The 23,995-nt window shown below is 37.9% G+C and overlaps 1 protein-coding gene across 8 annotated transcripts in view; it reads right to left on the reverse strand.

Annotated features, from left to right (window-relative positions):
• The window catches only part of DLC1 (DLC1 Rho GTPase activating protein), a 550,042-nt gene that overhangs the window by 400,167 nt on the left and 125,880 nt on the right, over positions 1-23,995 (reverse strand). For 6 of the 8 annotated variants that reach the window (XM_049631680.1, XM_049631683.1, XM_049631686.1 and 3 more), the window contains one exon: positions 166-1,307. In XM_049631680.1, coding sequence (XP_049487637.1) covers positions 166-1,182 — 1,017 coding nt within the window. In that variant the 5' untranslated portion in view covers positions 1,183-1,307. Of the gene's footprint in view, positions 1-165; positions 1,308-15,730; positions 16,208-16,468; positions 16,908-23,995 lie in introns of those variants that run through there. The other 2 variants (XM_049631684.1, XM_049631679.1) reach the window with 2 other exon arrangements.

The following is a 23,995-nucleotide window of genomic DNA, read 5'->3' on the forward strand; positions in this document are numbered from 1 at the left end:
TATTCTGATGTTCCCCCCCAAGAAGATAATCCTTGAGTTATACAGCTACACTATAGGGCAAAAGAAACATCTACATATCTCTTTAACCCTAGCAAAATAATAAGTGATAGAAACAAGGGTATTTATAAAATTCCAAAAACCAGATAATCTGCACATGTGCCTTACCTTTCTTTTGCGAAGTCTGACCGGATTATCTGTGGGTTCCTGGGTGGCCAGAGTCTCCTTTAAGTGTAAACACCGCATGCCATTTTCTGAGTTGACCTTTGGAAGACATTTGTTTTGATGTTCTAAGAAACCACTCTTCTCGAGGCCATTTTCAGCTGACATTCCATCAGGGCAGGAAGGAGGTTGCAGAAGGCAGCTTCCAGAATCTGCTTTTAATAATGGCAGTCCTCTGCCCTTGTGAGGAATAGCTAAGAACTCATCCTGTACTACACCGCAGGTGTTTCTTTCATGTTCATCTTTAGGGAAGTCAAGTTTTCTTCGTTGCTGAGCAATTACAGCCGAATTAAGCAATTGCTTCTCAGGCACAATATCTTTCACATGTGAAGAGTCACATGCATTTGTTTTGGATGCATCTTTTACTTCACTTAAGCTTATATCATTACAAAGCTCCAGGCTTTTACTTGTAGTGTCAACAGGTTTTTTCCCCCTCTTTTCTTCTACCAGTGCCAAGTCAGCTCCGCCAGCCATTTCCCGGGAGTTACTTTGGTTACCTTCCATGACGGGCAGTGTCTTTACTAAGGAGCCTGCTCCTCTGATAGTATGTTGGTCTGATATCTTATGTCCTTGCGTAGTTAAAATTTGTTTATCATCTGTAACATACGGCTCGGGATCGGGATCCTCATCAGACACGTGCACTAGTGTTTCCGTGCTGGCCTCCAGAGAAAGAAACTGATCTTCACCTTCGGGGCTGTCATTTTCATCCACCTCCTTTGAAATGTGACCCATTGGCCTCCCAGGAAAGTCTCTCAGCTCTGAGCCATGGCAGCAGTCTGGCAGTGAAACACACTTCTCTTTGCGATCCACATTTAAAGTTGCATCTTTTTCCATACTTGCCTGGGAGCTGTCAGCTACTAGTCCATGATGGCATGCTGGGTTACAATCATCGGAATTAAAAGGCTGCCCCATCCATTGGGTCACATGTTCTTCCCAGCTTCTCTTTCTGATAGCTACAGACATGTCATCGTAGTTTGACAACAGACTGAGAGATACGTTCCATGTGACGCGGAAGGAGATGGAACTTGAGGAGACATTACGTCATATGCGCGGACCGAAGAAGAGAGTGAATTTTATCATTTTGCCACCTATGAAAAAAATTTAAAAATTTATATATAGTTTAGGATAATCATTCTAGAGTCAACATGTGTCTTGGAAAAGAGAGCGCTTAATCTGTGCTATGAAAGATTAAGTAAGGGAATTTACAAAGCTTCTTTCCATAGATTTAATGATGTTATTTCTTTAAGAAGTAGCCTGATATTAGAAGAAAACTTCACATTTAATATTTCTGGTCAAAAAACGTTGACAGCATTTGAAAGGCAGGTGGATCGACTGACCTATAAATGAATGAAGACGTAAGTCCTGAGTGTTTGACACTCCATTAAGAACATATTTGCCTTGCAGTACTTAATAGAAATCACCAGAAGAAACTTGTTACTCTAGCTTACACACTTTCCCGCTTTACTTTTGTGAACCCAAGTTCTTACAGAAATCTATTTGTTGTTCGGTTTGAATTGCAGCAATGGCCACCAGGAGCTGCTCGTGCAAAACGTGAGCTACAGAGACAGCCTGTGTAATGGACTAGTCTGTGAAAGAGCTGATACAGAGGCCAAACTACCAGGACGTATTTACTCCAGGGAGTGACTAACAAACATGGAATAATCTGGTTTAGCTCCTATCAACACATAATTCATAAGAAAATGGAACACAGACCACTGGCCATGCCTTAGGATAAATACATTTACAGTCATGCTATTACTGCTACTACTAGGTGGCAAGCTCATTTTGTTGAGACGTTAAATAACTTGCCCAAGGTAATACATCCAGGAAGCACGCCAGGATTTACACTAGGCCCAGGTTCTAAGGCCCAAATTTAGATAGCCAACAAACTTTACTGTCTCCGTGGCATGAGATTCTACCTGTACCCCTTCCCTCCACATACATTTAGTATGTATAAAATCTAAACTCCTCAGGCAGGAACTCAGAGAACCAAAAAGAAGATGTGAGCATGATAAAACAGTGGGTACAATTCTTCAGAAACTTCGGTCTCTTTCTTTTTGGCTTCCAAGGAGTTTCGTTTGTATACTTCTATTAGACTTTAGCCATAAAAATTTCAGTAAACCAGAAAACCAGGCATAAGATAGGGTAGGATATAAATACATTCCAGGTTTCCATCTCCTTTTCGCCTTGAATTATTCAAACCCCTTAGTTCAAGGAAACAGATTATCCCAATGTAAACTGAACTTTGCAAAAATGACTAATCCAAATGTTGCCCCAAAATGAAACCAAATTATTGGACCATAAAAGAAAAATCCCATTCAAAAGGTAGACACTTCCATTTTTTCCTCCACACAAGAACTGTCAGCACATAACATGGATTGGCTTATTGATTTCAGCCATAAACAAGATTAACTACTACACTGGTTTTGGGTCACTTCAGTCTATTGAAAAGGATTCTGAGTCCCTACCAAAAACTTCAAGCTATTCTGACTAAGCACTTGCCAGAAAGGTAAATATTCCCATGCTGTGAAGACCAGCAGACTTATTAAGGAATGTACTAGAATTTGGTACCCTAGCCTGACCAAATATCTTTCTGGATACTATCTGGTTCTCTCAAAGGCCTGTGACCATTTGAAAATGGTCAGCATGCACATTTTCCATGTTGGCATTCATTTTGCACTCAAAAGAAAATATAAAGTCCCTGAATTCCATGCATAAGTCATTATAGTGTGGGAGGCTACGGAAAGTGGAAAAAACGCATAGATGCAGGCCAGAAAATTTCTGCTTTCATGGGCAAATTTGGGTTGTAATAGGGCGGTTCTGTTTTAGATGCTTTCTTTTCTTTATTTTTATCCAGTGTAGAAAGAGCAGGCTAACTTAAGAAATGCAAAGTGGTATTACTGTGTCATTCCTAAACCACATTTACATTTAAGTTGAGACTAAATTCTGAATTCGTTTCTTTTACTAAAAAGAAATTGAGTTTTATTAACTCCTTGGGGGACAGATTACATAAAAATTTTGCCCCTAGGACCTTATCATAATATTAATTTATTTCACTTAACCTTGGCAAATAGGTAAGTGTTTTTATAATGTCAAAGGAAGATAGTTCAACAAGTTCTGAGGCCATCTAGTTGCGAGAAGAGATTGTAAATTAGGTAGACTGAACACAAAACATTAACTCCTGTCCTGTGAATCTAGGTTCTTTGGACATTTCCAAATCATTCTTATGAATGTACGGTGTCTATATATTTTTAAGACATAAAATTTCATAATTATCATTATGACCATCATCCCTACATTTTGAGTGCTCATTCCATATCCTACAGTCTGATAGATTTTTTAAAAATTTCTCTCTCCAGACTTTCTTATTCACACTTCCTATTTAAATTCTATTTATAAGATTTATAGCTATAATCTGCCTCTACGATCTAAAGGCTGAACAGAGTATTAAGAAAAAGTAGCGTTGGATTATTATCAATTGCATCTGAGCATACTGACCTAATTTTCTAAGTCATCTGAATTGACTAGAACCCATCCTATAGATAGAGAAGTCTTTGTAAAAGACCTGATTTTCCCCATCAGCCTCCTCAGCAGGCTGCTTTCCTTAAAATGATATTTCTAAATACTAGTTATTTTGCAAATTTCTATTTAATATTTTTTGTAATCTTTTTTGTGCAATTCCATTCAGAATGAGCTCAACAGCTGAGGATTTGGATGAAGGATCTGGAAAAGTATAGGTCATTGCAGGGTGTTGATTTTATGAAGTGAATTTCCATGGGGATTTTTCACTTCTTAAATGCATGTGTTCAAACACCACTGCATTAATATTACAAGAGATTCTATGTACTTCTAATTATGTAACCATTTTGGAAAATGTTTGTAAAATGTCCAAATTTGCTTTTTGTGATATTAGTGCATAGGGTGTTTAGACACAATTAATTTCAGATTTATTATTTGAGCTAATTTTGTAACACTTAACCATTCCTTGACATAAGCATTTTATGCCATACAGTATTTTAAAGTTAATTGAAATTAAATATAATTTTTTTATCATTTTAGAGAGAGGGAGAGAACATGTGTAGGTTGGGGAGGCAGATGGGGGGAGGGAGGGAGAGAGAAGGAGAGAGAAAGAGAGAGAGAGAGAGAGAGTGAGAGAGAGAGAGAAATACCAAGCAGGCTCCACACTCACCATGGAGCCCGATGTGGGGCTTGATCCCATGGCCCTGAGATCATGACCTGAGCAAAAATTGGGAGTCAGACACTCAACAAACTGAGCCATCCAGGTGCCCTGAAGTTAAACATTATTACACTAAACAATAACAACAATTGGAGACCTTCTAGTTTGAGAATCACTGACCTATATCTGATATCAAATGATCATGTTCTCCTTTGTACCTGCTTCTGAAATAAACACATACTGTGTATTTTGGCCTGGCAATTGTCCTTAGAAAAGAAGAACCTGATGATAATCACCATTGCTCATTCTATAGCCTGGGAGAAGGTGATGCAAATAAGGCACTTGTGTCTGAAATCAAGGGTGCAGCATTGAGGAACTGACAGCAAAGCTACCTGGACAAGTCTTCAATACCTGTTTATTTAGTGCCCAGGGGCCACAGACATCCCGCTAAACATTGAGAATATAAACCTAAATAATATATTCTACCTTTCCTAAAGGAACTTAACAATTTTATGGAAGAAACTCACGTAAAGAAAAAAAAAATAAGTCCTCTCATGGCCACAGATACCATGTAAAGTTTAACATAAAACAGAAGGTCATCAGTTTCTCCCTCCCTGTGCGCCTGCCTGCCTACCTTCCTTCCTTCCTTCCTTCCTTCCTTCCTTCCTTCCCTCTTCCCTCCCTCCCTCCCTTTCCTGTCCCTTCCTCCCTCCCTCCCTCCTTTCCTCCCTTCCTCCTTTTCCCCTTCCTTCCTCCTCTCTTCTTTTCCTCCCTCCCTCCCTCACTTCTTCCCTTCCTTCCTTCCTTCTAAATAGTGAGTGGTATGGGGATGGTGTAAATGTTGGATAGGGCTTCTAGAGGAGAAAACTAGAGGAATAAGGCCATCTGTAGTAAATTTCCTGCCTCCACAACATCCAGATCAAATGGGAGCTGAGGTTCAGAGTTTCACTATTCTAGAATCACCTCCTTCAAAAAGATAGTAGGGGCAACAATAAACTCCAGAGAATTACTAACAACTTGAAAACCCATTTGTCATCTTGAAGGGGAACCGCATTTCTCAGGTGCATTCAGAGAAAATTGAGGGGAGAGATTTAACAAATTTGTTTTCAGAAAATTTTGCAGACCCAGGTCTTCAGACACAAGGGAATTCATAAAGTATGCAGTACTACAAGGAATAAAAATAGACCACAACAGAAAACATTATTGTGAAATTTCAGAGCTTTAGAGTTAAGCAAATGCACATACATGTTATCAGAGAGAGAAAAGAGATTATATATTATGTATTGGGAATCTCAGTGGTGTTGGATTTCTTAACAGAAAAACTGGAGACAAGACAGGCAAATATATCTTCAAAATTCTGATGAGAAATTATTTCTACCATAAAATTATATGAGGAGACTTAAAAGATGTCCCCCCTCTTCTCAAGAAGCTACTGTAGGGATAGTTCCACCTAAATAAGAGAATAAATAAAGTGGAAAAGACACGGCAACAAGGGAGTCAGAAATTCAACACAAAGATCAGGGAATGGAATTTTCAGGGTGAAATTTATGTAGCAGGCCTAGCAAGCAATCATTTCAAATAAATCCCAAAGTTCTCTACAAGAGATGACTCTAAGGAAAAAACATGGATATAATACATTATATGAGGTATGTGACCACATTGAGAGGGTTTTATAATAAAGTCAGCCAATTTAGGTGGAAGAATTAGTAATAATTACACAGAAAACTAGAAAAATCAGTTATTACCTCCAGGAAAAAGAGATTTAAAGGAAAAGAAATATAGTACACTACTTGGCTTGTTCCAGAGCAGTGATTTTTTTTTTTTAATTTTTAAATGTTTATATTTTAGAGAGAGAGAGAGAGAGAGAGAGAGAGAGAGAACGTGAATGGGGGAGGGGCAGAGGGAGAGGGGGACAGAAGATCCTAAGTGGGCCCTCTGCTGACAGCAGAAAGCCTGATGCAGGGCTCGAACTCACAAACCATGAGATCACGACCTGAGCAGAAGTCGAACGCTTAACCAACTGAGCCACCCAGGTGCCCCAACGTTTGTTGATTTTTGAGAGAAAGACAGATACAGTGGGAGCAGGAGAGGGGTAGAGAGGCAGACACAAAATCCAAAGCAAGCTCCAGGCTCTGAGATGTCAGCACAGAGCCCAATGTGGGGCTCAAACCCATGAACCACGAGATCATGGCCTGAGCTGAAGTCAGACGCTTAACGAACCGAGCCACCTAGGCGCCTCGAGAGCAGTGATTTTGAGTTGATAGGTAAATATGATTGCAGTTCCTCTACAACACATCCAATAGGGCCAAACTATTCCCTGTATTCCCTTCCCCAGTCACAATACTACCCCCTCACAATTACACATATATCTTCTTTCATTCCTTTAGCACAATAAAGGTGCCAGTTTGGGTATTTATTTTGGGCCAATAATGTCATGTAGTTTTCTGTAAGATTCTTAGGTGGTATTTTTTTAATGACTTCTTCCTCCTTTGACTCTTTTTTTATAATTTTTTTTTTTTTTTTTTAGAGAGAGAGAGAGAGAGACAGAGTGCAACAGGGGAGGGCAGAGAGAAAGGAAGACACAGAATCCAAAGCAGGCTCCAGGCTCCGAGATGTCAGCACAGAGCCTGATGCGGGGCTCAAACTCAAACCATGAGATCATGACCTGAGCCAAAATCGGACGCTTAACTGACTGAGCCACCCAGGCGCTCCTTCCTTTGACCCTTTTAGGAACATCTGCCATTCAGGACAAATATTCTTGGTAATCCTCTCAGCTATAGCTCTCTAAAATGTTATCTGAACAGAAGTTTTAAGATACAGAAAACAAGAAGCGCCTGGGTGGCTCAGTTGGTTAAGTGTTCAACTCTTGATCTTGGGTCAGGTCATGATCTCACGGTTCACGAGTTCTAGCCCCACATCCAGCTCTGTGCCGACAGCATGGAGCCTGCTTGGGATATTCTCTCTCTCTCTCTCTCTCTCTCTCTCTCTCTGCCCCTGCCCCACTTGTGCATGCATGCACGCTCTCTCTCTCAAAATAAATAAAAAACATTTAACAGATCTTTAAAATTAAAAAATAAAAAAAATAAGATATAGAAAATAAGCTGCACATAACCTGAACTGAGTAACTGCATATGAAAAGAGGAATTCTTCATTACACTATTTGGCAACTTCTCCTGGACATCTCATTCATAGTACTTGGAAAATGACAACTTTCCTGATTCAACCCCTTAAATGTGGGTATCTCATTTTATCCTTTCAGAAACAAATGACGTATATAGGCATACATATATGCACATATATAAACAAAAATTTTTAAATTTTAAAATGTATGTATACACACACACACACACACACACACACACACACATGCATGCACACATGATTGACTTCTGGGTCATTTTTAAATCCCTTCACACAGATTCTATGTATTTACTAGAAACTAAAGACATAATACAACTGCCGCTTTCTCTTTATTTTTCTACTTTTTCTTTAAATGTCCACAGTTGCTTCTGGTTTCCCTTAGGGTCTTTCATATTAATTACTTACCCCATGTTAAATTGTAGGTCATGTTGTCCTTCTAGAACTTTTTTTAAAGCATATATAAGAGTAATATCTACCATATAGCATATTCTCAGCCATTGTGGGAAAGAAGAGAAGAAATGAGGGGAATACCCTTTTAATTAAAAGTAGTTTCAACTCTCTAAAATGTACTCTTTAAAGATAAAGAATGCATCTGAACCAAGAAAAGAACATTGCTACATTGACCTACGTTGTTGCTAATATAAGGGTCAAGTCTGTGAAATGGAGTGACTGGGAATCTGAAGATCCTATCACGATTTCAAATCTTCATGTCTCTGAGCCTACTTTCAGGGAGTCACATTTGCAACTAGTAAATGCCCCCAAACCACTTACAAACTGAATTAGACAATTAGAACAGAAGCAACAACACAGACATGATCACAACTTAATAGAGTTTTTCACTTGTAGGCTCATTAATTTCAAAGTAAATATTGATTACAGTGAGAATTTGCAGAGGCCAAAACGAAATTCATTTTCTTGATGAGGCTGTCAAGGAACAAATTATCTAGCAAACCAAGTGGTGCACATTTGGGCATCTTCCTACTGCTCTCCAACTCAGTGATAACATGAAGAGGAATGCTTTTCATTGCCAAACTGATGTCTCATATTCAAGATGCTTAGGAGCAGTAAGAAAGCGTAGGCAGATATGACTCTTCTTAATTCCTTCATGTAAATGCATGAACAAAAAGCCAAAAAAGATACCACGTTTTAAAAAAGCATTTCTATGACTCTAGTCAGGGGTTGGGGTAGCCAGATTTTAGTAAAAGATAATTAGCGCTTTTCCTTTAAAATATTCATTCTGTCTGATCCAAATCTGACAGGGCTAGTAATAGACTGTGGGAGAGAGAGATCTTTAATAATATGATGTGTGAATTTATGTCCATATGATTGGATGCAGATTTTCTTTCTTGAGTAGCAATCTGTGTCCCAATTCTTCACAAAATCATTATCCATCTACTTCCACATATTTTGTCAGATGTTGGAATTTACTCATTATGCCTCTTAGCTGTTTGTGGAAAACAAACTCGTATTGAAACTCTTTATTGATAAATTGCTTCATGAAGCTTAAAATATTATATATGAGATAGCTACCATGCATTTAGGCTGTCTAGATATCATAAAAAATAGTATATTATAAAATAAACCACCTATAATGAACCACGCCAGCGGAATAAGTAGTACATTCCTTTTTCCGAAAGACACATCCAAGCTTCCATCAGTTTTGGGCTTTAGAAGAAAACTGAAGAAGCAGGTACCCAATTTAAAAATATTCTTTTAATATTGACCTATTTCTCATGTGTATCTCAGTTTTCCTGAGCTTGGAAAATTTTTTCTTATTCTTAGCTTTCGGGGGCCAAAGATTCCAGGAGTTAAATGTGAAAATTAACTCTGTCAATTCACTAGAAGTCAGTCCATCATTTAAAAAAAAAAAAAAGCAGATTTCTAAAATTATAAATTATTATTCCTGTGGTGCCCTATTTTTACCTTCAGGTTCCTGCTATGTAATTCAGCTTCAGTCATTTCTTTCCTTCCTTTCCTTCCTTCCTTCCTCCCCTCCCTCCCTCCCTCTCTCTCTCTCTCTCTCTCTCTCTCTTTCTTTCTTTCTTCCACAGGGAGGGGCCCAGATACTGGCAGAGCGTGACTTACTACCACTTTAGAGTTTAGGTCAGCCAGGTCTGCTGATTCTCTTAATGTTTTCTTAAGTAACCCACAGGCAATTTGAGGAAATCGTGGAATACTTCATAATATGTTCCTGATATCACTAAGACCTTTTTGAGGATAACTGGTTTCCAAATGATCCCAGAATTAGGAAGATAAAAACAGAGAGGGAGGCAAACCGTAAGAGACTCTTAAATACAGAGAACTGAGGGTTGCTGGAGGGGTGTTGGGTGGGGGGGGGATGGGCTAAATGGGTGATGGGCATTAAGAAGGGCATTTCTTGGGATGAGCACTAGGTGTTATTTGTAAGTGATGAATCACTAAATTCTGCATCTGAAACCATTATTACATTATATGGCAACTAACTTAGATTTAAATAAAATTTAAAAAATAATACATCATGGGGAATAATATTGCATCATGGATGCAGTATTTTCTAGATACATGTATTCTCTTTAGATTTGCCTATGTTTCAAAAGTACACAGTTTTCTCATTGATAGTGTTTCATCATATGCAGAATCCTTTGAGCATTTAGAACTATACTGTATCTTAGATGTCTCTGCAAATATATTAATGAATAATTAATCATTTGTTTTTGCCTTGATATTTTTTTTTCTACAGAATCCCTTATAACCAAAAAAGAGAGCCTTTGCTCTGAACTTGTTTCTGCTGCGATTTTTCATGCAATAGGAAATAGCTTAGAGTTAAATTTGATATCAAGAGCTTGGCTGCTATTTTTTTTTTTTTTTGAATGGCAAAACAGCATTTCTGTTCAACAAGGGACATGGATTATAATGCTTTATCATCAGCATGGTGAGATGTGTCTTTGCTTTAAGTGGCCACTTTCTATTTTTAGCTTTGCTATCATTTCTAAGAACCCTCTAACGGTAGACACAGTAATCACTCACTGTAAATAAGAGATATGGCTACATCGACACAGGTGCTTAGATTGCTAGGTGACAACAGGAGACTGAGATGGCATTCATTCAAATAAGTACGATTTCCATGGAAATCGGAACATGAAATCATTGGGAATTTAGCTACTTCTGTTACGTCATATCCTGGCAGGGGTTGCTGCCTCTGATGTCAACTTTCCCGTCTGTATTTAATATGTACAATTCTCATTTTATTTTGTCATCTAACTATGTACAGTTGAACTTGTTTTTATTATCGAATGTCTTTTGGATGCAGAATAGCAGGTGCATCGAAAACTTCTGATGGTCACTATAATAGTAACAGTAAAAAAAAGACTCCCATTTCCTAAGCATTTACTATGGGTCAGGTACTGTCCTTACACTATGTCCCTTGGCAATAATATGCACAAACACTCTAGGAAGTAGTTGCTATCATTGCCCTAATTTTATAGGGAGGAATTTTGGCAGGCCTCAGTCACTAGCTCAATGTCAAATGCCTATCGGTGGGCAGAAGTTATTATCTCCATTTTTTTGTGAAGGCAATATGGTTAAAGAACCATTTCTTTTTCTTGGTGATTGAGTTACCTAAATGTGTTCTCCAGTTTTCTCACTTGTGTAATGGGAATAATGAAAAATTGTTGAGGGTTAAATAATAAAATTAAGCTAAAATAATAATAGTAAGCTAATGATATATGTAGAACACTTAACCCATTGCATACCGCAAGAACTCACTAGATGTTACGGGACGTAATGATGATACTAATGATGATGATGACGATGACGACTCCTTAATTTTTGATTGATCTTAGCTGCAGAATCCATGGCTGAGTAGGAGACGGAACTATCCCTTGCATTCCCATGCTATTTCAATATAGATGAGCAACTTGGCCAAAACGTGAAACACCATGAGTCTTTCTTTCTTGACTAGTTGACCTATGCTTTTTTAAACAAAGATTTATTTAAACCTTTTAAACAAAGATTTGCACTGTGTGCAAAACAATTTGCCCATATAAAATCTCATGTGATGCTCAACATGACCCAGTGATATAAGTGTTTTCATTCTCTGCCACATTTTACTAATAAACAGCAGAAACTCTAGGTAGTTATGGGATGTGCTACAAATCACAGAACATCAAGTGGCAAAGATGCAAATTAGAGCCAGTTTTCTGACTCTGCCCATGAGCTTTTCAGTTCTCCACCCCATTTAAATAGTGGAAAATGCACTAGTGCTCTGTCACTGGCTTCATGTAACTTTTCATTTTAAACTACTTCTGGATGCTCATGCTTCCTTCTGGTTTCTAACGAATTTGTTATGTCATCTTATGAGAATGTTGTTAACCTTTGGCCTCAGGCTCTGATGATTCTTGACAACCTCTTATTTTTCCTCCCCTGTAAAAATTATTCTATCATCACAGGATGTCTGGAAAATTAAAAAAAAAAAAAAAAGTCCCACAATTCCCATTCTTTATCACTGGTGTTTCTTTCCTTTCTTTCCTTGTTCCTATTTATTCCACAAATATTTATTGACAAATAGGTATGGACACCATATGTTAAGTATTTTGTTAATTGCTGAGAATAAAAAGAAACATTAATTGAATTTCTAAACTTGCTTTGATCTTCCTACTTCCTTTCTCTCTCATTTCCATTACAGAACTTATTTTCCCTTTGAATTACTTCAATTGTATTGCTAAAATACTTTGTTAATTCATTCATACACAAAACATTTTTTACACATATAACTAATACAACAATTTTTTCTGCCCATCTATCTTAATTAATGAGAACAATCATATACATGCTGTTTAAATTGTCTCCCCCCCCCTTTTTTTTTGCATAGGAGTCCTTCTTTATTCAAGTTGACTTATATACTCTATAATCTACTGAATCAAAATCAACAATCTCTTTTTAAAAGTGGTCTCAAGGTCCACACTTTACCTTTATTCCGTTTAATTTAACTAAAAACTAAGTCCATCTATTTCTCAAAACTCTATGAACTGACTACCAATTTAATGCCAAAAGGGAACCATGGAAATAAAAGTTGCATTCCTATAACCACACCAAAGTCAGTCTGGAGTTGGACTTCTTTGTAAACTTGTTTGGTTAAAGTTGTAGGCATATGGGGCTTACTGTTCACATGGGGGAGGAAGGTACAACAGTCATGCCAACTCCTTCAAATCCAGAGGTTTTTACTTTTTCCTCATCCTCTTTAAATTCTCATGTACAATTATTGACATTTCTCTATTTTGATAATAAAATTCTCTGATCCAGGACTAGGTCATCTCTTCGGAAACCTGTTGTACTGTAATGATTTCTACAGAGAGATTCTCATTGTAAGATAATACACCATTCATTTTCCAAGAAGAAACACGTAAGAGAAAAATAAAAGATTAATTTAAAACGTCCCCGATTTAAACTTGTTTAAAGCCAGTAAGACCCAATCCTCTATGAGTGAGATTAAAGCTTACCTAAGGTCTTTGTAGTGAGGTGGATGCTGTGGGCAGGTTTAAATGGGGTCAGGAAAATCGTCCTTTTAAATTATAATATCCTTAAGAAAAATATAAACTGATGCATTCTTTTTTTGCTAGGCTCCCTGCTAATCATGCAGTCAGTTGTATAAGCTACTGCTTTACTGAATTTATTCCTCATTCCAAGGATGTGCAGTATGGTGACACCAAAGTGTTGAATAGCGTATCTTTTAAGTGTAATATCATCAGGAAATTCGATCTGGTTCATAAAAATGGAAAAGAAAGGATCAGGACACACATTCCCTCCAAGAAATGGCATGTAGTAGAAATGACATATATTAGTTTTATAAGAGAGTTTCTTGCCTTGGAGAGTGCAGCGTTCAGCTTGCATGGCACCATATACTGTCACATATGAAGTAGGATACAGCTTCAGTAGCCAACTCTCTCATTTCACACTGCCCTGCTCAGACACTTATTTATATACTGTAAGAAATTCTACATTCTACAACTAAAGGACCTTGTAGCAGGCTCAGAGGAGATGTATGAACCAATTAAAGGATTGAAAATAAGCCATACAAGGCAAGATGAAAGCAAGTGGGCTTTATTTGGCCCACAAACGTACACTTATGTTTTCATATGTCCATTTACGTTTTCCATGTTTCCACAGAGGAAAAACCCATAAAACTGGAAATAGGCTACAGCAATAGAGATTTAGGTTAGATAAAAGAAAGAATGTCTGGGTACATGAGGTCCTTAGACCGGCTCTGATGTGGGGAATAAAAGCCCTGATCATTGCTGGTTGGGATAGATTTGTTATGATGCCATTTGAATACGAGGACATGAATCGGACAACTCCTTCCTAGCCCTATGCTTTTAAGAAACATCAGTTTAATATTAGTATAATTATTAGCATATGGATTTTCTTAGCATAAATAGGAAATATAACAAAATTGTCACCAACAAGTTACTCCATTGAAGGGTTAAAGGCATAAAAACGTTTGCATTTGAGAAAAGTTCATTACTTAGTGAATTTGATTCTTTTTTTTTAAGCCATGATTTTTTTCCCCCTCCCGGGTGGCAGTTTTAGGACTTTTTTATTTTTTAAAGAGGTGCTATAAGATTCTGTCTGAAAGTAGCCTTCTACTGGACATATTTCATACTTCACTGTGCATAATTACTATTACTTGAGAAGGTGACGTAGTGTAAAGATATCTGAATTACGAAGCAGGGTTCCTCTGTTATCTCTTCCCCTAGCTCGCAGTATGACCTTGGACAGGTCATGTTTGAGTGTCATTCCTCAGCTGTCTTGTGGAAACCTCAGGACAGTGCTTCAAGAAGTGATCTCTTATGAGATCTTTCCTTCCTTGAAATTCTTTTGGATTAGGAATTCAAATTGTGAATTATTAAGAATTATGAATTCTTTTCAATTACGATCATGAAATCATAATTTAGGTAAGTCAGCATTTTATTTTTAACATGCTTAACAATAGATTTTTTTAATACTTAAAGGTAATAACACATCTTATTTTGTTAATGAATAGTTAAAATTCACCAAGATAATTCATTCTAGCATAGAATTCAGTAAGTTAGCTAATGCAGCAAATGGTCACCTTGTACTGTGTGAAAGTTTAGAATTAAAACCCTTGATTTCTTATGATCCAACTGTCAAATGGCTCTCATCTTTCATTTGTTACGTTTGGTGGTCATTTAATTGATTTGGAGATAGGCCTAAATATTTATTCCCTTCACATGCCATCCCACATTGTTTCTTTAAAATAATTATTTTCATTTTTCAATCTTCAGAAATATAAATGTAACAGGATGCTATGCATTGCAAGTCCATTTTATTTCAGTCATTGCTAGATTTCTTACTTCCTATAGTACAGGCTTAAACATTTAAGATACCTTAAAGAGACTACAGCCCCACAGAAATCTAATTTTATGATTATATGAATTATGAATACATGAATACATGCTTGGTTTTTCATATGACTGTAGTGATTTCCAGCTGCCTTAAAATGATAATAACGAATGTCATTGTCATTCAGATTTATTTTAATTATTCACAAATATTCACACAAATATGACCTAGGCAGTGCATCTAGGAAAGTCCTTATAAACTAAGTCCAACTCTAATATTTAAAGTGTTCGAAAGGCAGATTAAATACTATTTAGGGTAGAAATAATTTTTGAAGTTTCGTGAGTTTACCTGTTTCTTAATGAAACATTTAAGTTGTACACTAGCAGCTTGAGCTGTGGTTGAAACCACAGAATATTCTCTGGAGATACATCATCAAGAAAAGTCACTCTGGTGCTATCTACTCTCCCTGTTGGCAAAAGAAGGGAAGATAAAAAGAAATCATTTACACCTCACACTTAAGTGTGAGAATATGTATTTGTTTTGCATTATGCCATCCAACAGGAAACCTGGTCTTATTCCTCAAAAAGTTAAGAGAAAAAGGGATTAAAATAACCTCTTCGCTCATGGAGGAAAAGAGTAAAATCTCTGTGGAGCCTGTTTTAGAATTGACATTGTGCTAAAACAATTTGACTCACAGTTCCTCCTCACTAAACATTTTCCACTTCTAACTTCACAGCTGAGCTCCACAACTTAGGAAATCACCGCTCAGTGCAAGATGCTAGCCTTTCTGTCAAACTTTCTGCCTCTTCAGAGATTGCCTCGACATACAAAGACAGAGAGTCCACAGCGTCTTACCTAGACAACGAGGAGCTGAAACTCCCAGGCATGACATTGTTCAACGCTCAGGCTAGGCAAGAAGTCCGTCCCCGTTAGTTCCTCCAAAATATAAGTTCACGTTTTCGTGGTTGAGATCATGGCTCTATTCTAAGCAGTTTTACGCAGTGTGTGATTCTAACAAAAACACCCTCTGCAGCTGGAGGGAGCCTCAGTTAAAGCAGGAGTCTGTCAAGGCGTTCCTAGTGACTTCTGTCCACTAAATTCAGACTGATGTTTTGCGAAAGGGGCCTCCACAAGCAGGCCCAGATTGCCTGGGAAGCATTTCCTGCCTCTGAGCAGTGCATGTGAGAAAGAGTGCACGAAGCAGAGGGAGGGGGGCCGAGCACAGCCCGCCTGGGCGTTTTAGGAGTTCTGATTTTACACAGAACTGAAGTGAGTTTGTCAAAGCTCTTGAGGTGATTAGCTGGAGAGTCATAAAGTCGTAGAGTTTTCTCTATCCCACACTGCTGATGAATAAAAAAAAAGAAAGGAAAGAAAACACTTTTTTCCTTCCTCTACAGCATTTCCACTATATTAAATGCATGTGCACAACTTAATCCAAATACCTTGGCCGTTCTCCTCTCAAAAGATCTCTTGGGAGAGCAAGATGAATTTAGGTGTTTTAAAAACGGTAATCCCCTAAACGCAAAACTTTTTCTTTTTTTTTTTTTTTAACCCTACTTACAAGTTAAAATGCTACAGCCCTGCATACTGTACCTGACAAGATCTGTGAGGATAATCCCGAGAAGCCAGGGGATAGAACGTTGCCTTCAAACCTCTCCAATCCCAGGAATCCTTCACAGAATTAAAGCAGTTTCTGTCATGGCACATGCAGCTTTAGCTCCAGTCAGAAGCCTCCAGTTACACGAGCGCAGGGCTGGGAGAGCAGGAGACAGACTCCATCTTGATCCCATTAGAGTATTGCTGACATTAAGTACTTGCAAGTTCTTGCATCCAGCACGACAGAGTCCCCAAATCACATCTCCAGAGCAGCTCACGGTATCTGCACCCTTTGTCCGACACAAATTTTGTGAACTATCATCTGTTTATCTTTTCTGCTTTCTTGTGCCTCCACTGAATGACTTCCTCCTAGCCGCTTCAGGCTGGGAACTTGGACTACCATTTGGTTTTGATTAAAACCAGACAGCCAACTCTGGAGAATTTAGGGAACAAGCTAATGGAAACTGCAAATATGGCTTTAATTAGTGCATCAATTAATAATAGATGTTAGCTCGTCTTATAATAAGATGACACAAATATCAATGCAGAGGAAGCTCAAGTCCTTTCAGGAAAGAAGTTATACCAATTCTCATTCCTTTATGACCCAGAATTCTCTTTAGGGAAAGTGGAAGGAAAGGAGAGGGATGTGGCCTTAGGACATCCAGGTTGTGCAGAGGCCAGTGGAGCCGCTTTGTTGTTTATACCAGAGAAACAGGAAACAGTATCTCTGAGTTTAATTATCTTGCTTGGTTGAAATTGCTCTGTAATGTCTCCCTTCTACTTTATTTACAATAAGTGGCTTCTCTTGTTATTTATGACCTAAGCATTTTTTTTTTTTCTTCTGTGACTAGTGATTACATCAATCTGATTATTGGGTCTACGTGCAGCTTACAAATTTCTAGAGATTTCCCATAATGGGAATTATGCGAACAAATCCAATTTCAATATGATAAATGAATAACATACAGAAAGGTACAAGAAACATTAAACTTTTTAGCCTTAAGAGTCACCCTGTACGTCTCTGACATTGTAAGTAGTTTTCATTGCTGGCTTCTGTTTCAGTTGGCTCTAACTTTTATAAAGACTGACAGATAACTAGATATCACAACGGCCATCTTTTTAGTATCCCCAGAGATAGTGGGTAGCTGATAACCTGAAGAAGCATGATGAGATAGCTACGATTTCTTTTCTTACTGGATAGATAACTAAAATCTCTCAGAAGTAATGCAAATCATGGACTATTAGAGAAATATGAAATAGCAAGACAAAAAGACTGCATATGAATTTAAAGATGAGAAGCATTCAAGTAAAAACATGTGGGCAGAAAAGTGTTAGGAGTTTATAGAAAAACATTAGTGATTTAAAAAATGAGCATTTAGATTCCTTTAATGTAACCTTCAACTACATGGCAAGAAGGAAGTCCATAATTTCATAAATCCTTTGAAGACTTACTATATTCATATTGAAAATACTTCCACCGAAATTATGCCCATTTACTCTTCCCAATAATCTTTTTGTGTGCTCTTATTTTTTTTAAGTTTATTTATTTTTGAGCGACAGACACACACACACACACACACACACACAGTATTAGCGGGGGAAGGACAGAGAGAGAGAGAGGGAGACATAGAATCTGAAGTGGGCTCCACACTGTCAGCACAGAGCCTGACATGGGGCTCGAACTCACAAATCCCGAGATCATGACCTGAGCCGAAGTTGGAAGCTTAACCAGTTGAGCCACCCAGGCGCCCCAGTGTGTGCTCTTATTTTTATTTTAAATATAAAGCATTGGAAATTTGTGGAATTATTTTTCTCAGAATCACGTGATGATAAGTGACCAAGTGCACACCACAACTCAGATTTTCTGACTCCAGATTCTGTGTCTTTTCCATCCTCGGAGAGTTCCACTGCCTGTCTTGACTCACACTTACTTGCTGTATGAAATTAGGAAGACTGAAACTTTCTGAGTTTCAGATCCCCCTTTAAAAATAGAGACAGCCCTACATAACTCACAGATTGGAACACAGGATTCGCTTTATATACACATATATTTATAAATTTATATTTATTTCCCTCAGGAAAACACTGGAGCAGAATGGAATGGGAATTGATGTAAGTTCTTTCCTAAAATAACTTGTTTATCTCTATCTCTATCTCTGCCTCTGGGCTTCTGGTTTTCTAGTAGACAGTAGGCGCTCAATAAATATTACTACGCTAATTCTTAGCAAGCTTCTCCTCATGAGTGACATAATCCCCCCTTCATACAATTTTGTCTTGCCCTGTTTTCATTGGCCTGAGGAAACAACAAAACCCTATTCACATACATTTATAAATGCCTTTTTAGAGATCTAGACACTCTTAACAGTAATTTTCTCCTTAACGTTCTCTTCTCTAAACAAACTTCATGCTTTATTCTATTATTAGAAGGATTACTTCCCAAATCTTTAATCACTCTTATTTATTTTTCATCCTTCAGTTGCCTGACTCCAAACAAATCTCAAAACTTATATTCTCATGAAGGCTTTACCAAATATGAGTATAAAGATAAATAATGAGATAATTTCCTAAGTATTTAACATAGTGTCAGGCACACAGAAGTGGTCCAAAGTATTTGTCCCTTTCTCCTTTCTGCATGTAAATCTAAATACATCAGTTCCTTACACGTTTCCTTATTACTCTGAACTAGATCACTAATAAAATATGGTATAGAGGCCGTTAGAAAGCTGAAAATAGAGTATGAGCATAGGAGTCAGGCTCCAGAACTAACAATCATGATGACCCTGTGCAAGTTACGAAAGTCATGTGAGCCTCAGTTTTATAGCCTCTGGATCTAAGGATTTTTCAGAATTAGAGATGATAGTCCATGTAAAGCCATTGTGGCTGATGCAGTATTCATTTTTAACTAGAATTGTTTTCACCCTTTATTGTCCTCTCTCATCCTTACTTTGCCCTCTGTGATAATTAAACAAACAAACAAACAAACAACTCATCAGTCTTTTGAACTCTAATTAAATGTATGCATTTGGAACATTTTTACTGGTGGAGGAATTATGTACTTATTTTTAATGTTTATTTATTTTTGAGAGAGAGAAAGAGGGAGAGGAGTAGGGCAGAGAGAGAGGGAGACACAGAATCCGAAGCAGGCTCCAGGCTCTGAGCTGTCAGCATAGAGCCCGATGCGGGGCCCCAACTCATAAACTGTGATATTATGACCGGAGCCAATGTCAGATGTTTAGCTGACTGAGCCACTCGGGCACCCCAACATTTTTTTTTAAGAAAAGAGAATAGCAGGGGTGCCTGGGTGACTCAGTCAGTTAAGTGTCCAATTCCTGATCTCGGCTCCGGTCATGATCTCGAGGTTTGTGGGTTCAAACCCCACACTGGGAATCTGTTTCTCCCTCACTCTCTGCCCCTCCTCTGTTCTCTCTCTGTGTCTCTTTCTCAAAATAAATAAATAAATAAAAAGGAAGAATAAGGAATAGAAGTGATTGTGAAGATCAACTTTCTTCCCAGGTACTAGGACGAAATAATACACACTGGCTATGACTGGCCAGTTCTCAGGTGTCTTCATGGACTCTGCACCTCAACTTCTTTTACGGGGTTGCTCAAGGACTCTCATGTAGTCCAACAACCCCTCAGCTGTGCAAAGCCAGATCTGTCCTGTGCAAAGAATGTTTTACTCTTTGTAACTTGAGTAGCAAGCATCATTAGTTCAGCGCCCACATTTATCATTTGTCACATTGTGAGTGCAAGTAAAGTTTGATTCTTTCCATTTTTAGGAAGGAATAGCATCATTAGAATGGCAAACTCATAATTAATACATAGATAGAGGGAATGAATGTCTTTAAAGCACTTCAGAAGTATTCACACATATGCACTTAGTGTGATAAATGTAGGAGCATTTTGTCTATGAAAATCAATCCTCTAAAATCTGTATTTTACAACGTTGCCTGCGGCTTATCAGAGTTATCACATGTATGTCAAAGCAGTAAAAACAATATATTCAAGATTTCTAATTAAGTTTTAAAGTATTTAAAAATTTTTTTTAAAGTTTATTTATTTTTGAGAGAGAGAGAGAGACAGAGTGTGAGCAGGGGAGGGGCAGAGAGAAAGGGAGACAGAATCCAAAGCAGGCTCCACGCCCTGAGCTGTCAGCACAGAGCAGGACACGGGGCTCAAACTCATGAGCTGTAAGACCATGACCTAAGCCAAAGTCAGATGCTTAACTGACTGAGCCACTCAGGCACTCCTAAAGCGTTTTTCTACATGTGCTTTTTCCAATAGTTGATTTTGATAGACATACACCCACTTAGGAAAAAAAATACAGTTTTGTGGTTTGCATCTAATAATACACATGTACATTACGGTTTTTTTTTTTTAAATCAATTTTGTCAAACTTGTGTCAAACTCACTTTCACTAAACATTTAGCATTAATCCATAAATATTTATTAAAGGAACATAATTAAGTTTGATGATAAACTAACCAAAGGATCTGTCATATAAATTCTCCAAAACTAATTGTACCTGTCTCTTGGATGATTATGTTCATTATTTCCCTTCATTGAAAATTATTACAACCCAAGAATAATTATAAAGAAAAAAGTATCTTGATAAATTGCAAATAGCTTACACAATAATCTGAGCAAGTATTAAAAAATTATAGTTTGCACAAACGCAATAGTGTATATGGTTTTAGAAACTGACAATTCTCCCTGTCTGTCCAGTAGGGCCAGGATGCTGTCAGAAGCATGAAGATCCCAAGCCACCCATGACTTGTTTCAGAGAGGTCTGGGTGTGTCCAGCCAGTAGAGGCTAAGGTTGTTTCTATGTCACACAAGGAATTTGTTCCATGTGAAAACATAAGCTAACATCACCATGCAGCACGCTTCAGCATCCTTGCGAAGCATCATAATAACATCCTCATTTCATGGCCAAAAATGTCTCTATATCTTCAGCCAATTCAAAAAATGTTCCTCTTCACTTTGGGCCTGGAGTTCACACTCTCTTCTAGCTTCTCTTACAGTTCTTTCAAATGAGGCCACACATTGTCTCTTACCTGCTCTGTGCACCTGGGAAAGAGGTGAAAGTGCCTGTGTCCAGGTGTCTTCTCTGGGATAAAATCTATGATCCACTTAAAACTCTGTCCGTGGAGAGTCACTCTACCTTACACTGTACCCCATACTCTAGAGTAGAGGCCACATTCCCACCACTGTGAGAATGAGGGGGGGTCATGAAGTTGTTACAAAGGCTTATGTCCTTGAAGGAATATGCCTTCCATTTCTATTAAATATACTTTTTATATTTTCTCCTTTAAAATAGAACCGTTTGTGGGGAACCTGGGTGGCTCAGTCAGCTGGGTGTCCGACTCTTGGTTTCGGCTCAGGTCATGATTTCATGGCTCACGTGTTTGAGCCCTGCATCAAGCTCTGGGCTGACGGTGTGGATGGAGCTTGCTTGGGATTCTCTCTCTCTCCCTTTCTCTGCTCCTCCCCTGCTTATGCTCTCTCTTTCAAAATAAATAACTTTTAAAGTAGAACCATTTGAGAGCCTCCGTATATACAAGTAAATATACTTAATATCTATCCACACATTCAACTAATATTTCTTTGTATTTATTATATTCACGGTACTGTTATGTACTTGGGATGCATCATTAAAAACAACCAGATTAAAAAGAAATGAAATAGAACAAACAATTCTAAAATTTGTATGGAACCAGAAAACCCCCCACAAATAGCCAAAGTAGTGTTGAAAAAGAAAACCAAAGCTGGAGACATTACAATTCCAGACTTCAAGCTGTATTACAAAGCTGTAATCACCAAGACAGGATGGTACTACCACAAAAACAGACACATAGACCAATGGAACAGAATAGAGAACCCAGAAATAGACCCACAAATGTATGGCCAACTAATCTTTGACAAAGCAGAAAAGAATATCCAATGGAATAAAGACAGTCTCTTCAGCAAGTGGTGCTGGAAAAACTGGATAGCCACATGGAGTAAAATGAACTTGGGCCACTTTGTTACACCATACACAAAAATAAACTCAACATGGATGAAAGACATAAATGTAAGACAGGAAACTATCAAAATCCTAGAGCAGAAAATAGGCAACGACTTCTTTGATCCCAGCCACAGCAACTTCTTACTTGATATGTCTCCAGAGGCAAGGGAAACAAAAGCAAAAATAAACTATTGGGACCTCATCAAGATAAAAGTCTCCTGCACAGTGAAGGAAACAATCAGCAAAACTAAAAGGCACACTATGGAATGGGAGAAGATATTTGCAAATGACATAGCAGATAAAGGGTTAGTATCCAAAAATCTATAAAGAACTTATCAAGCTCAACACCTAAAAAGCAAATAATCCAGTGCAGAAATGGGCAAAAGACATGAATAGACACTTTTCCAAAAAAAAAGACATACAGATGTCAGACACATGAAAAGATGCTCACCATCACTCATCATGAGGGAAATATAAATCAAAACCACAATGAGATGTCACTTCACACCTGTCAGAATGGCTAAAATTAACAACTCAAGAAACAACAGATGTCGGTGAGGATGAGGAGAAAGGAGAACCTTTTTGCACAGCTGGTGGGAATGCAAACTGGTGCAGCCACTCTGGAAAACAGTATGGAGGCTCCTCAAAAAATTGAAAATAGAACTACCCTATGATGCAGCAATTTCACTACTAGGTATTTATCCAAAGGATACAGGAGTGCTGGTTCAAAGGGGCACATGCACCCCAATGTTTACAGCAGTGCTATTGACAATAGCAAAATTATGGAAAGAGCAAAACTGTCCATCGACTGACGAATGGATAAAGAAAATGTGGTATATATATGTACCATGGAATATTACTCAGTGATCAAAAAGAATAAAATCTTGTCATTTGCAACAATGTGGATGGAACTAGAGTGTATTATGCTAAGTGAAATAAGTCGGTCAAAGAAAAACATATCATATGATTTCACTCATGTGGAATGTAGGAAACAAAACAGATGAACATAGGAAAATGGAAGCAAAAATATAAAAACAGAGAGGGAGGAAACCTCTTAAATACAGAGAACAAACTAAGGGTTGCTGGAGGGGTATTGGTAGAGGATGGGCTAAAGTGATGAATTATTAAATTCTATTCATGAAATCATTATTACCCTATATGTTAACTAAGTTGGTTTTAAATAAAAAAAAAACATAATAAAGAAAAAGAAATGAAAGAACTTTCCCCTCAAGGAGTTTAAATGGGAGGTAGGGGATTGGTAATCAACAATAAAAATAAGTAAATTATGTAGTATATGGATAATTACTGGGGAGAACAGAAAATGTAAAGCATGATAAAGAATATGGGGCGGGGGGTGGGGGGCGCCTGGGCTCAGTTGGTTAAGCATCTGACTTTGGCTCAGGTCATGAGCTCATGGCTTGTGAGTTCGAGCTCCACGTCTCTGTGCTGAAAGCTCAGAGCCTAGAGTCTGCTTCGGATTCTGTGTCCCTGTCTCTCTCTGCCCCTCCCCCATTCAT

This window comes from Panthera uncia, chromosome B1 (assembly GCF_023721935.1).
Source record: "Panthera uncia isolate 11264 chromosome B1, Puncia_PCG_1.0, whole genome shotgun sequence".
NCBI lineage: Eukaryota > Metazoa > Chordata > Mammalia > Carnivora > Felidae > Panthera > Panthera uncia.